Source organism: Cadophora gregata (assembly GCF_030347475.1).
Source record: "Cadophora gregata isolate MNR1 chromosome Unknown scaffold_16, whole genome shotgun sequence".
Classification (NCBI taxonomy): Eukaryota; Fungi; Ascomycota; class Leotiomycetes; order Helotiales; family Ploettnerulaceae; genus Cadophora; species Cadophora gregata.
The window spans coordinates 624,178-646,605 of NW_026695939.1; the positions used below are offsets into that span (position 1 = coordinate 624,178).

Here is a 22,428-nt window from a genome sequence, read left to right on the forward strand (position 1 = left end):
GTGACTCGAACTAAGCGGTAAATTGAGAGCAAGTTAATAGATACCGCCCACCAGTGTCCCAAGAGTAGGTGAGGCTAATTGTCTATCGATTTTTAAAATCATGTAGGATACTTCCTCTCTTAAATTGTTCTATGTCAAGCTCAGGGTCGCACTTCTGAACAGATTTGATGCAGTCGCTTGGCGCATAGTAGTCGATGGCATCCAAACCTCTTTGCCCGAACTTCAAGTGTTGATTTACTGGAGCAGAAGTCCAATTGTACCGCTAACACTATATATAAGTTTTACCTACCTGGCGAACAGCTCTCACTTACAAACAGAATTCGACGTAAATTACCAATTGCTACTGACCCCTGACCTCTTTACGCGAAAAAGCCAAGCCATCGCGTTTCGGCTCGGCTCGAGCTGCAGCTTCCACCCCAGCCTCGTTCTCTTCAACATCTTCAATTCCTCGACATCTCAGCAAACAAACAACAACAAGACCTCAAAACGGTGAAAATGAGTCGCCCAGTCGAGCAAGCACTGGCGAACCTCATCCCGCGCCATCCAGGTGCCTTACCTGCTGAACTCATCGAGCTAGCTGGTTCGCTCCTCGCGCAATCACGGAACAAATGTAGCAATTTGAAGCAGGAAGAGGAGGTTGCGAGGACGTATGCTTGTGCGAATTTGGCTTGTGAGAGGTATATACTTCCCTTCTATTCTGTGTCAAAGCATTGTTTCCACCTGCGATCTGGTGGGTAGTGTACTTCAATTTGCTAATCATATCCGTTTGTCCAGATTAAAAACGACCCTTGATCTTCCCCCCATCGAACCACGCCCTCCAATCCCCCCACGCGTGTACAACAAACTATACGCCTACTTCGACCGCACGCTCATATCGTCTGCTGCTCGCCAGCGAGCTAAACGCGACAGTGTGAAAGCTAGGACTACCAATTCATCTGGCAAAGCTTTACCGCAGCGTCTAACACCCAGTAAAGCGAAATCTTTCGAGGGTTTCCAAAGCCAGCGGACGGGAAAGAAGGGTCTGCTATTTAAGGGGAGGCAGGAGAAGGATAGCAGGGTGCCGAGGTGGTTGGGTCCTGTTGTGAGGCTGCTGTGCAGAGAGATGGAGACAACGGCGGCGATTCCGCATATCCTTGCTGGGGTGGAGAGTATACTTTGCTTGCCGTGTCCGGGGGGAGAGAGGGGTAGTGAGAGGGAGATGGAGGGGAAGTTGCAGGCTTTGGTGGCGGCGGTTTGGTTTTTGGTGGTGGTTAGGTTGAGGGGGGCGGAGGGGCAGGGGGTGGAGACTATGGCGAGGAAGAATAGAGTTAGGGAGGTGCTGGTTGCTGCGAGGAAGGATGAGGGTGTTATGGAGAGGGTTGGAGAGGGGGAGGATGCATGGGTGGGGTGGGAGGAGGAAGTGCTGGAGAGGGATGTTAATTCTTGGAGGAAGGAGATTGTGGGGAAAGGGTGGAGGGAGCTGGATTGGTTTGTTAATGTTGGAGATGGTGTTGGTGTTGAGGGTACTGGTGATGTTGAGCTTGAAGCTGGTACGGATTCGGATGTGCAGATGGGTGAGAATGAGGAGGTTGTGGAAAGTGCTGGGAGGAGAGCGAGGCCGGGAACTATGATACAGGATATGTACTGTGTCACGAGGGAGAAGAGGGAAGCGTTCAATGAGTGGAAGGAGATGATGCTGGCTCATATTACGGAACTCATGGCTGATGGATACATGGAGAGGGATGATGTGGGAGTAAAGGCTGGCGCCCAATGAAATAGATTTGGCTCTGTAGAATTACTGCTTTTGAGATACCCAATTATCGAATATACTAGACTCAAGAAGCCCAGTCCGATCTCTCGACTGACTTTCTGACCTCAAAAGACAAGCGAGATAAGCTCGTTCTGCAGAAAGGGTATCTCCACTGAATAGATATCCTTATCCAGCTCGCAAGAGGCTTCTTCAGCTACCATACCATCCTTCATCAAGAACCCTCAACTGCCCTCCATTATGAAACCCACAATATCCACCACATCCTCCAAAAACCTCACTACCTCTCCATCCTGGTAGTCTTCACCTCTCCACTCACCGCTGATGGTCGTGCTCCCGCGCCAGCTACTCATTCGGACTATACTATTGCGACATACTTGTTAGTCATATCCCAGACAGCCCGGTTGATATTGGTCGGTTTTGATGAATTTGGAGTGGGTTTGAGTTAGGAAACAGAAGGTGAGCTGAGGAGCCGTGAGGTGAGGTGAGGCTTGGATGGGGAAGAGAGAGGGAGAATTATGCGAAGAAGGAAAGGGATGGGAGAGCGTACAGGTTTTGTTCGGCGTGAGCGGCGAATTGCACGGTTTGGACTGTGAGGATCGGTTCGCTGGATAGGGTGGCTAAAGATGAGGAGGTGGACGGAGAAGATGGGTAGGTGTGCGAGATGTATTGTTCTGTTACGCCGTCGGAGAGGAGGAACTGTGGTGTTTTACATAGTTAGATCCAGAAGATAATAAGTGTGCCATGGAGGGCCGTAGTTCAACTCACAGGTTCGGCCGTCTGTGTGGATTCTCGAGTCACGGGAGTCTTGTTCTGGAAGTTGTAATTGGGGCTGTGTTGATCTGTTGGTTGCTTGCTTCTTGGAGTGTGTTAGTTATATTGTGTTATGGAATTTGTAGATTGAGCATGGAAAGGAAGGGGGGCAGGTGCGGGACGATCTTACTCTATCATCATCCGTCCAATATCCTCAAATAGATTCACGCATTCCGGTAACATGCTTTTCCTCTCTCGAATATCGATGTACTGCTCCGTAGACACACGACATGCTTTGAGTAGCTTCTCCCGAATCTCATGCCTGCTCGCCGTGCTTGATAAAGCAAGCTCTTCGATATCATTGAAGACTATGGGAGCAAATGACAGGCATATTGGGATATACTCTGTTTGTGGTGATGGGCAAGATGGTGTTGGCTTGAGGTAGCGTCGGCCGTTGAGCCAGCAGGGGGAATAGAGTGTTCTCGCTGCTCGGGTGGATGGTGAAGGTTGAGAGGCTCGCAATAGGGCTAGGACCAATGCTGCGTGGCAGACGTGGGTAATGTTGGATGATGGACCAAGTACATGTTTGGTGGCTTGGAGGATTGCTGACGTTTTGGTTTGGGAGAGAGTAATGAAATGTGATTCTTGTGATGTTTGGCGAGTAGTTTGAGAGAGAGGAAGGCCAGGGTTTGATTTCTGGGATGCACTTAGACTTGATGATTCTGACGGTTTTGAGGAAAAGGGAGGTTCTCTTACTAGTTTATTGAGAATTATATCTTGATTTTGCGTAACAGCTTCCTCGAAATGTGGACCGGAAGACACTTGATTGTCGTTCATACGTTGAATTCATGGTATTGAGATATTCTTGTAGCTTTCTGACCAATTAATCTCGTCTTTCTGTATCCCAGCTGGCTTTTGGAGAGCCGAGGCCAAAAGAGACAAGTACTTTCCTAGTAGTATTTTGAGTCCAGTACCATCCATCACCTGATGATCAGCATAAAGCATGACTTGAACATCCTCCACCAAGTCATCGCTCTTACCTCGAGCTTGCGAGTACAAAAGCAAAAATGTCTTGTCTGAATCATGTCCACGCCTCTTCGACAGAACCTTGGTCTTTAACTCTTTGAAATACACGGCCTCCCGCCCTAATTCAAAGTGGCTTGTCCAATCTACCCAAGCATCGACCTCCACTTGGCTTTGCGGCGTCCGATACTGCATGGACACCGCGCCATCTTCGGTACAAGCTGCATTACCGTCAGTTCTGGGACTTGAAAGCTCAGGACTTGCCACGCAAGAGCTGCAGCGGAGTTTAGAGCGGGTCGGGGAATAGGAGAGTTAAGAGTGATTAGGCTGCAGATGAAGAGTGAGTGGAGTTCTTTGGCTCGGGAGAACCACATGCACTCGTTGGAGAGAGCAGGACGATGCCATTGTGAGGGGGAGAGGTGGGATTGGCGCCAGCTGTAGCTGGTGGGATGGAGAGGTGAAGGGATGCTGCTCCCGGGGATCATGATGATGGGTCCCGTTTTGATCTGCTTTTGGGGCTTTATCTGGGTCCAGTTTGAGATGGCAGGTTGAAGCGTGAGCTTTGGGCTAAGGCTAAAATTTAATGCCAGAGTGGTATGTTTTCAAAGTCTACGTGCTTATTTATAGGACCAGATTTCGTTACATGACTCATTATGATAGAAGGAACTGAAGACAGAAAGGTTATGATTTTTCCACAAAGAAGAATCTCGTGGTTCTTCGAAAGCTTGATGAGAAGGTAATGTCATGACCGAGATGCTGGAGAACCTTCCGTTTTGGGCTTCTCAGGAAGTGACTTCAAACTCAGAACTCAACACAACGAAAGCCAAGAGAAAACAAGCAAGGCCATCAAAGATGGAGATCACAAATTAGACCAAAAGAAGTTACTCTCAAACAGCAGAGAGATCCACACGAACGACTGGGGCTGGACATGTGAACGAAAAGCCTCGAAACTTTTGATATCCGTGCGCGAGGAAATAAATGCATGCACGAGGGCTCGGACTTCCTCGCCTTGCATGAAGCCTTGCATGAAGAGCATTTATCCACCGTGTAGACTTGCTGATCAGGGAATGCTACGGGTTCAGAATTCGGTACTTGCTGTGCGATACATGCATGTCCGTTGCGTAGCAAAAAGAAGAAAGACTCGTGACAGCGGCCTATGAAGCTTTAGGCAAATGATATCAATTGTAGTGGTGCTGTGACAATGATGGTTGACTCCCATTGCTCAGACCCTTTTGCGAAGGAGGATCTGATGGTGTTCATATGATAAGATGACGAAGCGCAAAACCCGAGGCTGCCCGTTTGGCGAGATTTGAGATGTGGTGGTCGGATGGTTGTTGGTAATAAGATGTGTGCCGTGCCCGTCAAAGCAGATCTGGCGAGTTTTGCACTCCAGTCATTCGCTCGGTGCGGCCCGTTATGAGTAGTGACACGAAGAAGCAACTCGGAGAGGTTGATGATCTAAAATGTCGGACAGCACGTCAGAGCTCATGCATAATACTCGGATCTATGCAAGGCCTTGAGATCTCACGATGCTGTGAGATCTTGTTAGTAGGTGAATTTTCTGTTGTTGATAATGTGATGGTGACGGAAACGGCGGAGACGGCAGATGTGGAGAAAGGGGTGTTGCTTGCTAACCGAGCCACCCCCTTGAGTCGTTGGAGATCGCTGGGTGTCCAATAGGAACGGCTCCCAAGCAGAGGCCGGACCTCAAGCTCTCTTTCATGGTCCGGATCCTCTGCAAAGCTGAGGCAGATCCAGAAACCAGATAGAATGGATCTTGGATACCCCTCCACGGGATGGTTTACGGGCGATCGAAGATCATTGCGAGCCCTCCCGTCTGTAAACCTTCACTGGACACTGTTGATATTTGTAGTACAAACACAACTCACCTGTGAAATCATTTTATGTTTGGCAAGAATAGGTCTAGATCTGAGACTATTCTAGACCATTCGCGGGCGCCGTCAACATTGTGAAACAGCCCGAACGTCCGGTTGTGGAAATGACAATTTCCTGCAGACTAGTTTACGAGGATAAGGCTGGACGAATGCGACTAAAATGACAGCTCCTAAGTCCCTACGGAGGTAATCTGCGTAACCACGCGCTGGCTTTCGGTGCATGATACGGCACGTGGATCGTGGCCAATTGAAGATTTGGACGGTGACAGATCGTCCATTGGTGTTTTGCTTATTCGATCAAGGTTGCGTGGCATTGTAAATTTGATGTTGTGGTAGACTGGTAGCTTTGTTAAGCAAAGGTTCTCGAGTCAATCAGACGATTTAAAGTTCGCTCTCCTCCATCATGCTGCAGATGTAATTTTTGGAACCGGCTCGATGTAAATTATGAGTATTCGCTGAGCCCCCTATGATATTGTTGTTGTTGCACTGCAAGGTAAAGGGGGGGGATGTTGCAAGTACTCTCAGAATTCCAACTGAACAGTACCGCCACCAACACTTTCTGGAATTCAGGAGAACCGGGTCCTGGGTTTTCCCACTGGGCGGAGTGGACTCTGGGCAAGCTCACAAGGCTGCCAGCTGCACAATGGAAAGAGAGAGGCAACACCAATGAACTGTAGTGGCCGACCCGAAGCCCGGAGAATTGGGGAATCTTGGGCTGCAGTGCCTGATAGTGGATGAGATCAACGAGTCGATGGCCCAGAGAAGTACGAAGCCTAGCAGAGACAGGCTGAGAAGAGGTATTTCTCCGAGGATCAGCTCGAGCTAAGCCAATAGTTCTCAAAGGGGGTTGAAAAAAAGTCTGGGATATAATTTATGCTGTACTGTAGATCAGGTGCTAGAATCGTCGTTCGAGGCGACTTTTTGGAACAATGTATGTTGGACTATAAGTTATTAGAAAGGAAGTTGCTTGAGTATAGTCCACGGCAGACAAGGTAGAGATGATTGAGAAGACAGATCAAAAGAAAGAGAGGGTATCCAAAAAGAAAGCAGGTGCTTGAGCACCACCGAGCACCAGCGCCAGCACCAGCACAAGCCGCGGCAGCGAAGCCGCTGACAGATGGAGGGATCAGGCGAACCAATTGCACGGATGTGGCCATTGTGGCCCCTGCCGGTCTCCACGTCCAGTCTAGCTCCATGCACAAACCGCTGGGAGCCTGGGACGACCACACAAACTGGACTGGCAGACCGGACTACTGGACTACTACTGGACTCCTTTCTGCATCAGACAGGGGAAGAAGCGCAGGGGCGGGTGGGGTGCTAGACCTCTCCGAGCTGGACTGAGACTCGAGAGGGACGAGGGTCGGTACCTTGAGCATGGCTGCCCGCTCGCCCATCTCGACGTTGACCTCCACGCCACGAGTCGACCTCCTCTCCTGCAGAAGAAAAGGGACAAGGGCATGGACAGGGGCCAGGGGCCAGGGGCCAGGGGCAGGGGCAAGGCCAAGCAGGAACCTGAGGAAAGGAAAATACCCTTGTCGCTCCATTGCCGTTCTCTGCCTTACTACTGTGCAGTACTACTACTCCCCCTTTGCACACTTCACTTCTCCTCCTCTGCCCCCTTCACCTCCTCCTCACTTCACCTCGCCGACGGCACTCAGTATTGTTATCGGATCCTCAAGACGCAGATACAGACCCGCAGTCTGTTTTCTTGCTTGACATTGACAACGCGCCCCGGCAACCCGCGCACCCGACCGAACTCTGTTGCTATTACTTGCAATCAACAATAAGAGGCGCGCAGCGAATCATACCGCCTGCATCATCGCAAGCGACGCGTTGGCTCGTGGCCGCCACAAATCCACCAGGGAGACCTTGGGGGAAAGGAGAACCTGAGACCTTCCTCATCTGTTGACACAGATTCACTGCTTGGACTCCGCGACATGACAGCTGCTTCGTAAACTTTCACCCGTCGCTGTCACTATACATTGCACCGAACTTTTTAACGGTCTAAACAACCCACACCCAAACACGACTCTCAAACAACAACCGCATTTTGGGCGCAACGAAAGGACTTGAATGAGCCATGGCAAGCTCGCCGCCAGAATCGCCCTCAGCCGGTCCTCCGCGACCTCTGAGCGCGATGATGAGACCCCCCAGAACCACGAGTCGCATGAGCATGACGAGCAAACTTGGAGGCAGCAGTAGTCGAGCCTCAGACGAGGATGGAAAGACTGCGGTCAGAGTTGGTAGGTTCCTCTCGAAGCTGAGAAGTTAAAGGATATGGTTAATAAACAAATACTGATTTCGATCTGTAGCTGTCCGTGTCCGGCCTCCCCTCAAGTCAACAGACCCTGGATACGAGCTCATCCCCCAGCGATTTCAGCGATCTATGGTCCAAGTAACATCACCAACGAGTCTGGCCATTGATTCTCCCCAGGGCCGCAAACTTTTTGTATTCGACAGAGTCTTTTCCGAACAAGTGTCCCAGGAGGGTATTTGGGAGTATTTGGTTGAGAGTACAAACGCCTTTGTTCAAGGCTACAACGTCTCTATGTTGGCATATGGCCAATCTGGCGCAGGAAAGTCTTATACGATGGGAACGTCTGGGCCTGAACAGCAGGCAGACATGGAAGTTATGGGTAGGTCTAGGTCTGAGATGCTTCAGGATCCAATGATTTTATCGTTATTAGAGACCACTATACAGGCAGCTAACATTATTTCCAGGTGTTATTCCACGCGCTGCCATTGCACTTTTTGACAAACTCGAAGGCCCGCGAAATAGCAATCGAAACTCGATGTCTGGACTTCGCACCCCCACGAGATACTCGGCGAATGCAGCTGCGATATTATCAAAGAATGCCGAAAAGACCTGGACGTTGAAGGCAACCTATGTCGAAATTTACAACGAATCACTGCGCGATTTACTGGTACCTGAGGGTGTGCCGTATGGCGAGAGAGGCAATGTCACCATTCGAGAAGATACGAAAGGCCATATTCTCTTGACTGGCCTTCACCAGGTCGATATCAATTCGGTGGACGATCTTCTGGCTGCGTTAAACTTCGGTTCTATGATTCGACAAACTGATTCCACAGCAATCAATGCAAAATCGTCTCGATCACATGCAGTTTTCAGTCTGAACTTGGTGCAGCGCAAAAGTAAATTCCAGACGGCACAGGGTGCCGAAAAGCGATTCTCGGTACCGCTAGAGGCTATGACAGGAGCGGACACCATGATCACCATTGATAGCAAGTTTCATTTCGTCGATTTGGCAGGTAGTGAAAGATTGAAGAATACCGGTGCACAAGGGGAACGTGCCAAGGAGGGCATCTCGATCAATGCCGGACTTGCAAGTCTTGGGAAAGTTATTTCACAACTTTCCTCGCGCCAAGCAGGATCCCACGTCTCGTACCGCGACTCGAAGCTTACTCGACTCCTTCAAGATTCTCTCGGAGGCAACGCGATTACGTATATGATCGCTTGTGTTACGCCAGCCGAATTCCATCTGAGTGAGACGCTCAATACCGTGCAGTATGCACAGCGTGCCCGAGCAATCCAGAGCAAGCCCAGAATTCAGCAAGTGTCAGATGATAGTGACAAGCATGCTGTTATCGAACGACTAAAGGCCGAAGTTGCGTTCCTTCGTGAGCAGATCCGAAGCACCGAGCGGGGTGGGGATCGCCGGCCTCATGCAACTACTGAGAGGCCCGAGCGACAAAATGAACGTGAGGTGGAACTTCAAAACCAGCTCCTCGACACTCAAGAGGGCTACACAGCCCTCAGCCAGCGCCATGCAAAGCTCATTTCTGAGATGGCCAGAGCCCGTGACAGTGAACTCGCTGATAACCAAGCATTTGAAAACACTCTTGGTGACAGTGCAACTGAGCGGTTGAAACGATCCAACTCATTTGCGGAGGCAGTTGAGCAAGTGGTCCTGGAATATGAGAAGACCATTCAGACCCTGGAACAATCCTTGTCAAGCACCCGAAGTTCCTTGTCAAATACGGAGACAATCTTGTTGGAGAAGGAGAACAAGTGCGCGTACGTCGAGACTATCAACACCCAGCTTCAGGCTCGCTTACAGAAGTTGATCGACCGAGAATCAAGCACCGAGAACTACCTCCACGACTTGGAAGCCAAACTTGACGGCCACACTTCTGGCGAGGAAAAGAATTCAGCTATTGTCATGGAGCTCCGCAAGGAAATTGCACGAGTTCGTGAAAATGAGGCAGCTTGCGAAGATTATATCTCAACGCTAGAAGAACGACTGGCTGAGGCTGACCAAGATGCCGAGCTGATGCAACGAGAAATTGACCGCTTGGAACATGTGGTTGAACGCCAGCGAAGCTTGGGCAAGCTCGACAATCTTCTCTACGAGCTGGATCATATCCAACAGGACGGAAAGGGTGCCGAAGCTGAAGCAGTCGTTACTAATGGAAAGCGCCCATCGTACGAGCATTCTCGTCAACAGAGCTTTGCGAGCAGACGCAGTCACAAGGATGTGATCCTGGAGACAGAGGAAGGTGAGGACGAGGAGCATTCACCAACATTCAGCTCCGAAGCTGCTCGACGGACTGAGAGCGAGGGTCCTGTCGATACTGGTGAGCCAATTGATGGCGAACCCATGTCGACATCACTCGAGCCAGCTCAAGCCGAATACCCGCCACAAAGCCCAGCTCAAACGAAATTTGTGGAGGACAAGTTGGAGAATGTCACACAGGAGCTCTTTGACCTTCGTGTGGAACATGAATCCACTATCAATGAGTTCGACAACCTTGCTCGTAAGTATGAGGAGGCGCTTCGGACCTTGGCTGAGCTTCAAGATGCTGTTGACGAAGCCCGTCATCCCAGCAACAACCGCGATTCGATCTTGTCAGTTTCTTCTCCGAATGAGACAAGGCCCACTTCTTTTTTAACAGACGCGAGGGTGGACGAGCTGAAGGATGGAGGACAATATCCATCCTCGCGATCGCTCTCATCGGAATTGTCCTCAGCTGGGGAATTACCCAGTACTATGGAAACATCTGATGCTGAAGCCGCCATTAAGAAGTCGGAGTCAGGAGAGGTGGTACGTGGTAGTGCCCATGACGAGACGATAGCGGTGGAAGTGGATAATTTGCGAAAGCTTGCAGCAGAGAAGGAGCAAGCTCAAAAACTGTTGGCTGAGAAATATGCTCAGCTGGAAGAGCAACATATGGATGCCCTTGACCTTGTGGAGGAGCTTAAGACGGAGGTATCGAAGGCTAAGATGGTTGAGGCATCATCTCCACGCGCATCAACACCAGTAATTCGCCGCAAGTCAAGCCAAAACGTCATGATCATCGACAAAGCCCATAGGGCTTTTGCTTCCCTACGAAACATTGCTACCGACAATTTCGAGAATAGCCCAGACGTGATGGCTAATTTCGAGCTGAACTTGAACACAGCAATGCATGAACTGCATTCTCGCTCAGAGAGGGTTCAAGAATTAGAGGCCGATATTACAGCCGTGAAGAAGGAGATGGAAACTAAGATGACAATCATCTCTGGTCTGACGCGTGAACGCTCGAGCATGAAGGCATCACCGATGGACATGTCTGTAGTTTCTACGATGCGAGATCAACTACTGCAGAGCGAGAATCAAATGAGAATGCTCCAGGAGACCCACGCAAGTCGAGAGCAGGAGCTCAGAGCTGAACTTGAGAGCCTCCGTGTTTCGATGGACGCTCATGCCACCTCGTCCAAAGATGAGAAAGCACGGGGTGAACATGCTTTGGGAGAACGCGATGCCCAGAAGGAAGTACAAGAAAAGAGAATCGCAGACCTGGAAACCGAGCTCGCAAATTGGGAAGGTCGCCATGAGACGGCTTTGAAGTCAATGCAGAGCTCCGAGCAGGGACTTTTGAACACAGTCGCCGGTCTTGAGCAGCAATTGGCCAGCCTGAAGGCTGCCCAACAGACTAAGGACCTGGACAACGACAACGAGGTTGTAAGTAATTTGCAGCGAGAGATCGACGAGCATAAGGCCGCTGTCACAGCAAACGCTGCTCGTGTAGCAGAGCTTGAAGAATCGCATGCTGCGACTCGGGAGCAGCTCAACGAACTCACCAAGGCGCGAGATGTATCGAATACAGAGATCGAGGGACACAAAGTTCTTGTGGCGCGACTTGAGAAGCAGATTGCCGAGCACGAGACTGTTGTCAAGACCCATCAAGATGGCATGAATCTGCTCGAGGTAAACCATGCGAAAGCACTGGAGGAATTGAAAAACAACACCCGCGTTGACCATGAGTCACGCCTCTCCGAACTCACATCACAGCATCAAGCCAGGACCGAGGAGCTCCAGTCCGAACTTGCAGAGGCTCGTGATGACCTCACAAAGATTGCGACCCAAGTTGCATTTGCTCTTGGCCTCGATGTGAGCACCGAGAAGCTACAAGAGAGAATTGCTGATCTTCTTGCGGATCAGAAGGCTTTGGCCGAGGAGACGAAGAAGAGTTCCGAGATGGAAAAGCATGTTGTTGAACTCTCTGGTATCAACGATACCGTTATGAAGGAGCTGGAAAGTGTGAAAGCTGAGCTGGCCGATCTACTTGTACAGACCGCCGAAGGCGCCAGATTCAAGAACGACCACGCAACTGTCGCTGAACAGCTAGCAGCTTTGAGAAAGGAAATGACGGACCTCGAGACAAAGAACAAAAAGAACTCGCGACTTGTTGAAGAGCTTGAGGATCAGTTGGCCTCCAATTTCGACCAGCACCAGATTGCGAACAATCGTTTCTCCACTCTTCAGACTGAGCGTAACGCTCAACTTGATGAGGCTAATGCGGCACACATGCGTGCTCAGACGGAACTCGATGCAATCAAGGAAGAATACGCCAGCCTTCAGGTAAGCATATACTCCCATTTGATCCGACCCTTATTAACTCATATAGGCCAAATTCGAGGACGTCCAAGCAGCCGAAGGTGCAAACGGTCCGAAGCGCTCTAATTCGGCTACTTCGCACCTTCGTAAATCAGCATCAGTCGCATCTCTACCGTCGCCGCCACCTGCCATTCCTCTGCCTCCACTTCCCGGAAGCATCGCAGCCACCATCTCACCAATTGGTCATGCTGCATCGATACCAGTCCCTCCTACGCCCACTCTCGGCAATCGCCCAACTAGCAAAGACCTGGCCACATCTCAAATCCACGAGGATCAAGAAGCTCGTATCCGTACCATTGAAAAGCATCTCCACGCTGAGAAACAGCTCACTCAGACCTTGGAGGAAGCCTTGACAGACCTGGAGCGACAAAGCAATAAGATGAAGGCCGAGGTCGACGCCTGGAGACGACGTGCCGCGGACCTTGAACTTGAACTCAAAGAGGCCAAGGAGAGAGAGAAGAACGGCGGTATGGACAAGGAAAATAGATGGAGTATGCTTCAAGTCGAGGAGGAGCGGAAGAAGCGGCGAGATGCAGAGATTGCCAGAGCCCATCTTGAGGAGCGGATGAACGCCATCAGCAAAAAGAAGAAGAAAGGAAGCTTGAATTGTTTCTAGGAGCGTCCTGCTTCCTCTCTCTCGACTCTCGCATTTCTGGTGTTCGGCAGCGAAATCAGTCCCATTTTTCAACGGCCTTGACGATCTTATTACGTTTCTTATGTTTTACCCTTTTTCCAGCACATACTTCTCACACGATACCGACATACTTGAGGACTGGAGTGATGGGTGGGCCAATATGCTGAGGTGTTACCTCCCTTATGTAAATTTGTTACGTGCGCTTTGCGACATTTTCCTTTTGAGATACCACATTTCGCTGGTGTTGTGGCGCTTGACTCAGCAGCAACTCCTTTTGCTACATAGGACAAGCTGGGCTGGGTTAAATTTGAGATTATATGCTTGCTGTTCTCTTCTGCTTCATTTGGAGACTGGTTTGGAGGCCGAATGGATATGCTTGCGGTGGTTGGACGAGATTGAGATATGAATGGCTTTGGACTGAGACGAAGCCATGATGGGCTGGTAGTGGGTGGTGTAATGATCTTCTGATTGCACGACAAGTCGTGCAAAGTTAGATGGCATAGGCTAAGGAGTGCATGCATGGATGGATAGATAGGTGGAGAAGTGGTAGTTATGGGCATAATCCAATACAGAGATGTTCTTCCCGCCTGTCTTGGTGTACTTGGTGTAGCGGAAGCGATGTTAACATTCCACTCTGTTCATGTAGAAGGGGGGCGTGCGAAGTCGTTGCTCGACATTTGTAAGTTCCGTGAGCTTTTCTACTTGCGACTTTCACTGCTCCTGACTTGTCAAACCACCTATTTGTCCGTACTCATTCCAGAACATTCAATCTATACTACTGTAATAATCCTGATCTAGAGGATAGAGTGTCGAACTCCAGGTTCGGTTTACACAATATGGTCTGTTGAATTGCTTAAGCAATTTTCGAAAGTGGACTCCATCCAAGGTTTTCAAGCGGTGATATTGAATTCGAAGCGAGCAAACACGCTTGGGTACGAAAAGCGAGATATTACTACAGCACACTGCCAAAGGACCAAAAGACGTACATCTCAGTCACTTGCTAGGATTTACAACCTCGCCCCCGCATTTTTTGCTACAACACACCCATCAGCGTAGTCCGCCTTTCATCATTTCGGTATAAGCGACGACCAAGGATACGTCTCCGGCATGACCTTCCAAGGTGACACATCCGCATAATTCTTCGTCGTCGCCGTCCCCGAGAAGATATACTGCACATACGGCGCCACATTCGCATACCCGCTCATATCGCAATGTCCGCCATCTCTCAACGCAATAGCGATCTTGCTCGTCTTCTCCCCGGCTGGAACGTCCGGCCCAGCAGCCAACCAATCATACACCAACTTAGTAGCGGGATATACTACCACCGCGGTCCCTTTACTATTCACATACGGATCCGACCTCCCCTGATCAATAACCAACGCTCTCGGCGCAATCGCAGCAGCAATCGTATGGGCATCGAACGGCAAACGCTCCATCTGATTGACGAACGTGCCCAGCGCGGCATTACTCCACCAAGGAGCTCCAGACTTGGAATTTTCGAGTGTCTCGTCTTGTCCACTCAAGGCGTGGTACCGATAGGGTCCTATGCCTTGGATGCCAGCGCTCTCGGGGATCGTGACAGTGATGCGAGTGTCGAAGAGACCAGCTGCCAGTGCGGCTTTGCCGAGGCGGGAACAGCCTGTTACGCCGACTTTTTTGGAGTCGATTTCGGGGACTTGGAGGATGAGACCATCAAGGACGCGGTGGAAACCCCAGGCCCAGGCGAGGAGAGTTCCTTTGGTTGAAGCTGTTAGATTCGAGGATACTAGGATATTGGATCTTTTGGGGCCGCTTGGACTTTGGACTTTGGAAGCAGAAGTCAAAATTGAGACTTGGGAAGAAACATACCAGCATCCTTCCCTTTATATAATGTCCAAAACGACCCAGTCTTACTATTACTATCCGCCGCCACACTCGAATAGTCAAACGTCACCACCGCAATCCCCTTATTCAAGAATGCATTGTTATCAATCCCACCTATCGCAATCACCACCCCCACAGGCGCCGTCTTCGTCGCCGAGCTAGGAAGGTTGACCGTCGCAGCTATACTCGCTTTCGCCGACCCAACAGCGATGGTCACAGTCAAGGTCTTGCCGGATCGCGTCGCCGTTATGATCTCGAGAGAATGGTCGGGGTAGTACCCATATTGATATTCTTGGAGGAGTTTCATGATCTCGGGCTGGCGACAGGCGTACCATTCTTCGCGGGTCTGGACGCGGGTGGAGCCGTCGAGATAGACGAAGGGGTCGGGGAGGGTGGTGATTTTGGGGAAGGAGGCTGCTTTGGGGAAGGGGGAGGGTGTTGGGGGGCAGGTTATGTTTGCTGCGAGGGAGAAGACGGGGAGGGATGATAGTGCTAGGAATAGGAGCTTGGCGGACATCGTGACTTTGTAAAAAGCTTGTAGCTTCAATTACTTAGGGAATCAGGAGATATTGAGCAACAGCAATTAGAACATCTAGATACTGAGATACCCTTTTCAGCGGGGAATGGTTAAGTATATATTTGCTTTCCTAGACAAGCCCGCCACCTTCGGCAGTCCTGCACATGGGGTGCCGGTTTTGGCATTTTATCTTCACAGGTGTTTAGATGCATATTGAGGGAAGCGTTCTATTTCATTTGAGAACGGGCTTGGTATAAGTACCATATCAGCCACTGTAATCGAGGAGTGCTGTGCCAAGATTAACAGGGATTCCCCACAAAGTTACCTGCCTAATACTTTATTTAGGCATTTCAATTTATCTAAGGGCACGGAGTTGGAGAAAAGCTGATTGATTGCTTGGTTGATTGTGTAGGCCCGCGTAATGGTTGGGTGGTATTGTGTGTTTAGCAGGCTCAATCAACACAGGATAATAAGCGAGATGCGTCCAATGGAGTCGTGCTTGGGCTCTGCGCGGGTAATAATAACTGCCGATGCAGCTGTATCATGTTCTTTGGGACTTCAGGACCCCGGAGAATGTCGATACTTAATCTCACGACCTAGATATTGGCACAGTGAACATGATTGTCGCGACTGTTTGGCAACTGGGATTGTCAGTATTACGCAACTTCACTAACATCCATTAAAATTGGATTTGAGGATTCCAAAACCCCGATACTCAGCGAATAAGAAACATTATATGCTATGTTCTGGTGAGTGACATGTATCGTTTCGCCGGCTCGGTACTACAGAGGAGAAAGATTTTGTAATTGATAAAACTGATCAACATAAAACTCCTCATCGCATCACGAGATTGATACAGCACTTACTGTACGAATCACATTGACGAATAATTAGAAAGTCTGGTATGGGTCTTTCTGTATCGCCTGATGGGTATTGGGCCTTGTTCGTGACCACATCATTGACAGAAGTCTTCTCTCATTATGTACAGATGAAAATCAACCAAATACTTCCTGAACACTGACCAAAGCTATGGCGTGCGAACAGAAATTCAGTAGTATGTTTATTAAAAGGACGGGGGACTTTCCTATTAATCTATGTTGAACAAAGTTGCCCGGTAATGCTTTGGCAACCAACATCCTGCGACCTCGGATCTATGAATAAAGCCAAACTTCTAGTCTACTTCGAAGTCCACTCCGGTGTAACCCTCTTCAAATAGTTCATGAACTTCGCCAACCCAACCGCAAGCTCAACATTCCCCTCTGGATCAGTAACCTGCTCCGGCCACGCAATTCCAGCCCCATACAATCCCTTTACCTTCTCGCCCTTTCTGTCCGCAAATCCAGCCGTTCTATTGTTATACTTAATTTCCAACTCCTCCCCATTTCTCTTCAGTACAGGCACTTTGTCTTGCTTGAATCCCACTGCTTGAACAACATGCGTGCATGTAGGCAAGAAACGCTGATATGCTCCTTCTTCATCTGTACGCGTGTCAATCTTCTTGATGTTTTTGCTGACATCTGAAGAGGACATGACATCTTCCTCGAGGTTCTCTTTAGCCCATGTAGCGACTGCACCTTTCAACCCAGTGTTATCTCGAAAGATCCAGCCGTCGCGCTCTTCAGCATAGCGCAGCGGGTGACGAGTGAACCATAGGACCTTGAGATTTGGATGTGATGAGCTGGCCAGATTGTAGAGGTTTCGGAGGACGAGGATGGCACTGTGAGAGGCACCGATGACGCCTACCGTCTGGGTTTCCTTGTTGGGGAGAATATTGGAGAGGAGAGGTGGGTTCAAAGCTGGATCGAGACCAATGTCCACCAGGTTGTCTACAGGAAGTGGCCTGGTAGTTGGTGAGGAGCCGGTGCACAAGACGAGTAAGTCGGCGGAAACATTTGTCGGATTGGGAAATTTCTCATCTAGCGAGTCGACGGTTATGTTCCAGCTGTTGGACTTGATGCTATCAGCTATTGACCTAAATAGTATATTTGTGTAGCAGAAACTCACATCTGACCACGATGCACCAGACACGTCACCAAGCTGCTTGTGGACTCCTTTCGACTCATTTAAGCCTTTGGTGAGCATGAGACAGAGGTCTGCTGCTTGGGCAATGTGACAAGTATCTTCTTCATCAAGACTCTTGAGATGAGTGTATGCATTGGGGGTAGGCGTCTCTTTAGCCACTTGCACAAATGGTGCTACGCCTTCAGCATATGATATGAAGCGTTTGACCTTGGTGTTACTGTTGAGATGTGAGATCACGTGCCGCCTCCTTTCATTGGATAACAAACATACCTTGGAACTTCTCTGTAGTATTTGTTGAGACGGCCAGCTTTCAATTCGTGATCAATCCATAGAATAGGGCTTTTCTTTTGTTCCAATAGGTTGCCTACTACGGCAATACCTGCTGGGCCTGGGCAGGGTAAGCGTTAGCCTTCTGGATGGGACTGCAACATCGTTTTTGAGACCAAAAATTGAACAACGACAAGCAGATCTAGAACACTTCCTGGGTGCTTCACGAATGCCGGAGCAAGATACGTAATCAAATGTACTTACCAGCACCGACAACCACAGCCTCATACTTTGTATCACTCTTCATCTCCGAAAATCTTCTCACCCCGGTATTCCTGGATCCCACCATCAAATTCGCAGCACAGAATAGAACCGTCCGCGAAGGCAACACCCTAATGGGCGCTGCACGCATAGGTAGAACCATGTTGGCAAATAGGTATGTGGCCAATCCCAAGACCCGATAATGGGTTTGGACGTATTTGTGTCTGACTCTACCAGCAATTGCGAGCTGTGAGACTAGGTGAGATGCAGGTTGCCGATGCCGGATGCGCTCGAATTCCCTATCGGTGGTGTGTTTGGTCTGGGAAGACTCCGCTGGTCGAGACTCAGAAGTGTGCTTAAAACGCAAGCTTCTTCACAAGAGGGAAAGCTAATTCTGCAAGGGGTTACGGAATGGGAGAGGGTTGGAGTGTTTTGGAGGTTGAAGATCAATTTTAAGGTTTTGGGTCTAAAAGGCTTGTTTTTTCGCCACAAGCGAGGAATGATGAAGGCGTGATTGACCAACTTTTATTTACTACCTTAGTGCTTATCCTAATTATCCAATAATTACTCCTCAGAAGTGGTTTGAGTTTATCGGTAAGCCTGATCTCTTTTTGATTCGGAGACACTGGGATTCTTGGTACACTGACTATCGAGTCAGGCGGCGTGACTCCCCAATTTTCAGATGCTCCCGCTTCTCAAAGGCATCCGTAGTTGGTGTAGCACAGAGGTAATACCCTTGATTGAATGCAGCATAACCTAAGGTGTTTCTTGAGGACAGGGATAATTTGTGTAAGATATCTTCGCTATGGAGTCTCTGTTTCAACGATATTTCCTCCATCATTGAATCTTTTTCGACGATGTAGCTCCCTGCTGGGCCTTTGGCTTCCCTATCCCTATCAAACCAATTACAAAGTACGCAACCCAACAGAGGGCTGCCAACGCACTATAAGTGAATGGAGGCTGCAGTTTCTTCTGTGGCCCCATGGCATAAGCATCTGGATTTTGAGATTTGTAAACGTAATATCCTGTGTCATAGACCAAAAGGAGGACGGTCATACTGAACATCGATATTTGGATACAACTCCTTCGTGGAACATTAGCCATAGCTGCAATAATCTCATCGAGTCTCTCTGCCATTTTGACGTCTGAGAATTCGCGTTTGACCCTATCGATGCCGGCAGTACCCATTTTTTTGATGTCCTTGTCCGATATCTTGTGCAGTACGTTATTCATGACTGCTGTCCAGCGTTTGGTGTCCTCGGGTGGGCACAGCCAACCAGTTTTTCCTTCGACTACTGTTTCGAGTGGCCCTCCAGTGTTTGCAGCCAAGACAGGAACTCCGGCTAACATTGCTTCCAGCGGCACGATGCCGAAGTGCTCGTTAGAAGGAGTATATATCAGCAAACGAGCCGATTTGAGCAAAACATCTTTCAATGCGTTTGGCACTGATAATAAGAAAAGGATATCGACGTTGTCTGGGACATTCAAGGCCGTGACTATCGTTTTGGTTGTTGCGGTCTTGAGACCTAGACTCTCAGCCAATTGGACAAGTTCCTTGTGATAGACAACATTCTCTTGAACTCGGTTGTCGTAGCCGCCTGAAACAGTTAATGCCATATACTTGAAAGTCCTCAGAAATACTGACCTGCAAGAATCAACATCACATTCTCGCGTGCTTTCTTCTCTAAGCCAGCATATGCTTTGATTGCAAGTCCTATATCCTTCTTCCTTTCGAACCTGTTTATGCTCAATAGTATGCTCTTATCATGCCACGCTGAAACGGGTTCATCAAAAAAGTCAGGCTTCTTCTCCTTGATGTCCACACAAGGATACACAATCTGCAAATCTTTCTCTGCCACCAGATCCGGCCACACACTACCTACAACGCCCTTCGTAAAACCCGAGTTTACCGCAATAGAATCCGCGAAACTCATGCTCCACTGCTCGATGAAGTCGAAAGGTACTCTGTACACCCGCTTCCACCATGCTGAACGGCCTTGCGCCAACAGAAGATCTGGGAAGTGGCAGTAGAACAGTATTCGCGGCTCGGGATACAGATAAGCCAGCCACGGCAGTCCAGCGCTGAGTTGGTCGACGAAAAAGGCATCTGGTTTCAGCTTCTTGAACTCGGAATAATAGTATGTTGCGAAGATAATGTGAAGCTGGCGGAGGATGGCGCATATGATCGTGAACCGAGAGAAAATGGAGGCAGGTATAAGCCAGTTACCGCGGACTCGTACATCAAGAGTACCTAGTACGCAGATCAGAGGCTGGAGTTATCCAAGGAAGGGAACTTTTACCGTCTCGCGCTTCATCAAAGCAGTGTTTTGGATCACAATGGCTGGTGAAGATAACGACTTTGTACCCGCGATTCTGAAGTCCCACGGCGGCATCAATTACCAACCGTTCTGCGCCTCCGATTCCTAAATCAGGATGGAAGAAGATCATGGTCTTCTTTTTGTTTGTGTCCGATGCCATATTTTGTTAGGACAGGGAACTGTGAAATGGTTGGAGTTTATTATGCCAGATTTCGATTCCACCCCGATGCCAAGAGCTCAGGCTCAGCCTCGCGCTTATTTTACAGTACACTGCTGTAGCTTCTGGCATGTGATTGGGTCCCGGTTATCTATCGACCCTCAGCCTTGCAGCTAATCTTGCTTCGTTCGAGGTTCCAGGTCCTTTGTTTGGCTGTCAAGCAATTAAAGTAGCATATCGTAGTGAAAACTTCTTGCAATCAGACTTGGACGATCAGACTCCAAAGCTTCAAATATTTTGTTAATACAAGTCTTTCATCGCACTGGAGTACTATTTCTATTCCGGCCCGACTTAGTTTTTGTGTCTAATATCCATCTTTCCCTCCACAGATCCTTCTTCCACCCCATTGACATCAATCTTTCTCTGCAACTCATCGACCTTCTTCCTGTACCAATCCAGCCTCGTCTTGAGATCCGGAAAATGCATTTCCACATCTGCCTCCAAACTTTTGATTCCGCCGGGCGTCGACACCCTCCTGGCGCGAGGGCTGGCGTGGTAGGTCAAGGTGAATGACAGGAGAAAATAAGAAGCAGCGCACGCGACCCAGCTATGACTACCCAAAGTTATGGTGAGAAAAAACCAGATGAGTGTGGGGATCGGAGCAGCGCTGTATGGAAGGTAGTACCACCAACGCGCTTGGTCGTAGAATAGGAGTGGCTTGTACATCTCTCAGGACCAGTGTTTCTGGAGAGTGAGCACGTATTGTTGTTACTATTTTCACCATGTTAAAAGCCAAGGACGGAGCAAATGGTATTTCAGGATAAGTCGCAGCGAGACTGGTATTCGATAATGAGCTTTCAAAGTCAAGGAAGTGGGGACACTGGGGAGTGACAAAAGTTGGATGCGTGTTGGGCGACGGACTAGACCTTGAAAAGTGAATGAATACGGGCCCAGATGACAGTGCCAGGACAAGTTGTGAGCTTGCCAGAGCGCCAATGATAAGCCCTGGGTCGAGCCAACTGGCTTTTTCTGGCCCCTTTATTCTCGCCAATTGTTATGCCAATTGTTATGCCAAGTCGGAAGAATCGAGAAGAGGCAATCATGGACGTGCTTGGTCCTGTGCCCGGAACACCCTCATTTAACCTGCCCGTTTATGATACGACGTTTATGCTTGATCAGAGCCTGCTACTCTAAAATGGGGAGACAAAACGACCGAACGCAAGAAGAGAACAACCGTTTCTTTGCCCGCTCATATAAGTCAGGTCGATTTCCCGTTCGTTTTTCGGATTTAATACTGTCCGAACACTTCTCTTGTCATAATCAAACCATTTCAAATCATACCAGTCGTAGCCATGAAGTCTACAAGAAACGTTGCCGCCTTCCTGATATGTCTTCCCATCAGTACCCTCACGGTCGGTCTTCGCTTCGAGCGCTCTGAGCCAGCTCCTTTGGCAAGACCAGCACCGATATCCGCCAACTCCGAAGTCCAGGTTCTTGGTTCTCAAACAGACATCGACTGGGTAGAGCTCATTGTACCAGGCTACGAGAAGGGCAGTAATATCGAACCTCCCGTACGGGAATTCATCCCCACATACCACTGGACCAAACCGGAGGATCTCTAGTCTTGAGAGCTCTTGCAACTTAGGGCTCCTGTTCTATTTTTCACAGTTTTCTAGGGTACCCATACCTACTATTTTGTAAGTCTCGTAAGCCCATCGCTCTTCTATGTGACGTGTTCTTTAAGTGTAATCGGGGAGAAATGTAACGTCTTGGTCTCGTAACACCGAGAATATTGTACTCATTTACTTGTATTTGAAGACGTGCTGATCACCACTTTGCAACAGATATGTCATCGCCCATTCACCAAGATCGATGACCCTGGTCCAACAAATACCTGCGGAGCACGCCAGCCAGTACTGGTACCCAAGCAATTTGCAAATGAATTATTCCAGTTCTGCCTATTCGCGATCATAGCATCGCTGTGCATACAACTCGTTTCACATTGGGAGATACGTCGACCGATCATCCTTTATTTAATGTTTTTGATGGCCTGCTGCTCATCGAGAAGCTTT

The 22,428-nt window shown here is 49.2% G+C and overlaps 8 protein-coding genes across 8 annotated transcripts; 3 read left to right on the forward strand and 5 right to left on the reverse strand.

The window, feature by feature from the left end:
- Window positions 1-457: 457 nt before the first annotated feature.
- ONS95_005465 (uncharacterized protein) lies at window positions 458-1,753 on the forward strand (the record flags this gene model as incomplete). Its single annotated transcript, XM_058498874.1, has 2 exons — window positions 458-677; window positions 775-1,753. The coding sequence occupies exons 1-2, from the start codon at window positions 496-498 to the stop codon at window positions 1,751-1,753; spliced, it is 1,161 nt and encodes a 386-aa protein (XP_058351141.1). The 5' UTR covers window positions 458-495.
- On the reverse strand, window positions 1,329-6,506 carry TRI3 (trichothecene 15-O-acetyltransferase). The gene is made up of 6 exons (XM_058498875.1): window positions 5,413-6,506; window positions 3,257-5,055; window positions 2,691-3,196; window positions 2,516-2,606; window positions 2,298-2,446; window positions 1,329-2,110 (listed from the first exon to the last, which is right to left on the reverse strand). The coding sequence occupies exons 2-6, from the start codon at window positions 3,335-3,337 to the stop codon at window positions 1,972-1,974; spliced, it is 966 nt and encodes a 321-aa protein (XP_058351142.1). The 5' UTR covers window positions 3,338-5,055; window positions 5,413-6,506; the 3' UTR covers window positions 1,329-1,971.
- A 444-nt stretch (window positions 6,507-6,950) lies between these two features.
- On the forward strand, window positions 6,951-14,209 carry ONS95_005467 (uncharacterized protein). Its single transcript, XM_058498876.1, has 5 exons — window positions 6,951-7,661; window positions 7,731-8,054; window positions 8,140-12,281; window positions 12,328-13,630; window positions 13,757-14,209. Exons 1-4 carry the CDS (start codon window positions 7,499-7,501, stop codon window positions 12,931-12,933), a joined length of 5,235 nt encoding a protein of 1,744 aa, XP_058351143.1. The 5' UTR covers window positions 6,951-7,498; the 3' UTR covers window positions 12,934-13,630; window positions 13,757-14,209.
- ONS95_005468 (uncharacterized protein) lies at window positions 14,019-15,331 on the reverse strand (the record flags this gene model as incomplete). Its single annotated transcript, XM_058498877.1, has 2 exons — window positions 14,019-14,686; window positions 14,800-15,331. The coding sequence occupies 2 exons, from the start codon at window positions 15,329-15,331 to the stop codon at window positions 14,019-14,021; spliced, it is 1,200 nt and encodes a 399-aa protein (XP_058351144.1).
- Window positions 15,332-16,507: 1,176 nt separating this feature from the next.
- Window positions 16,508-18,044, reverse strand: ALG2_1 (Alpha-1,3-mannosyltransferase-like protein; the record flags this gene model as incomplete). The annotated part of the gene is made up of 4 exons (XM_058498878.1): window positions 16,508-17,281; window positions 17,336-17,570; window positions 17,624-17,741; window positions 17,885-18,044. The coding sequence occupies 4 exons, from the start codon at window positions 18,042-18,044 to the stop codon at window positions 16,508-16,510; spliced, it is 1,287 nt and encodes a 428-aa protein (XP_058351145.1).
- Window positions 18,045-18,718: 674 nt separating this feature from the next.
- On the reverse strand, window positions 18,719-20,359 carry ALG2_2 (Alpha-1,3-mannosyltransferase-like protein; the record flags this gene model as incomplete). Its single annotated transcript, XM_058498879.1, has 3 exons — window positions 18,719-19,479; window positions 19,527-20,132; window positions 20,182-20,359. 3 exons carry the CDS (start codon window positions 20,357-20,359, stop codon window positions 18,719-18,721), a joined length of 1,545 nt encoding a protein of 514 aa, XP_058351146.1.
- A 348-nt stretch (window positions 20,360-20,707) lies between these two features.
- ONS95_005471 (uncharacterized protein) lies at window positions 20,708-21,082 on the reverse strand (the record flags this gene model as incomplete). Its single annotated transcript, XM_058498880.1, has 1 exon — window positions 20,708-21,082. The coding sequence occupies one exon, from the start codon at window positions 21,080-21,082 to the stop codon at window positions 20,708-20,710; it is 375 nt and encodes a 124-aa protein (XP_058351147.1).
- A 626-nt stretch (window positions 21,083-21,708) lies between these two features.
- ONS95_005472 (uncharacterized protein) lies at window positions 21,709-21,978 on the forward strand (the record flags this gene model as incomplete). The annotated part of the gene is made up of 1 exon (XM_058498881.1): window positions 21,709-21,978. One exon carries the CDS (start codon window positions 21,709-21,711, stop codon window positions 21,976-21,978), a length of 270 nt encoding a protein of 89 aa, XP_058351148.1.
- Window positions 21,979-22,428: the final 450 nt, after the last annotated feature.

Coding starts and splice junctions, on each gene's coding strand:
- TRI3 (XM_058498875.1), bottom strand. CDS start 3,337: ATGAACGACAATCAAGTGTCTTCCGGTCCACATTTCGAGGAAGCTGTT. Junction 2,607..2,690: donor ATTGGACGGATGATGATAGA/GTAAGATCGTCC, acceptor ACACACTCCAAG/AAGCAAGCAACCAACAGATC. Junction 2,447..2,515: donor CCACACAGACGGCCGAACCT/GTGAGTTGAACT, acceptor AAAACACCACAG/TTCCTCCTCTCCGACGGCGT.
- ONS95_005467 (XM_058498876.1), top strand. CDS start 7,499: ATGGCAAGCTCGCCGCCAGAATCGCCCTCAGCCGGTCCTCCGCGACCT. Junction 8,055..8,139: donor GGCAGACATGGAAGTTATGG/GTAGGTCTAGGT, acceptor CATTATTTCCAG/GTGTTATTCCACGCGCTGCC. Junction 12,282..12,327: donor AAGAATACGCCAGCCTTCAG/GTAAGCATATAC, acceptor TAACTCATATAG/GCCAAATTCGAGGACGTCCA.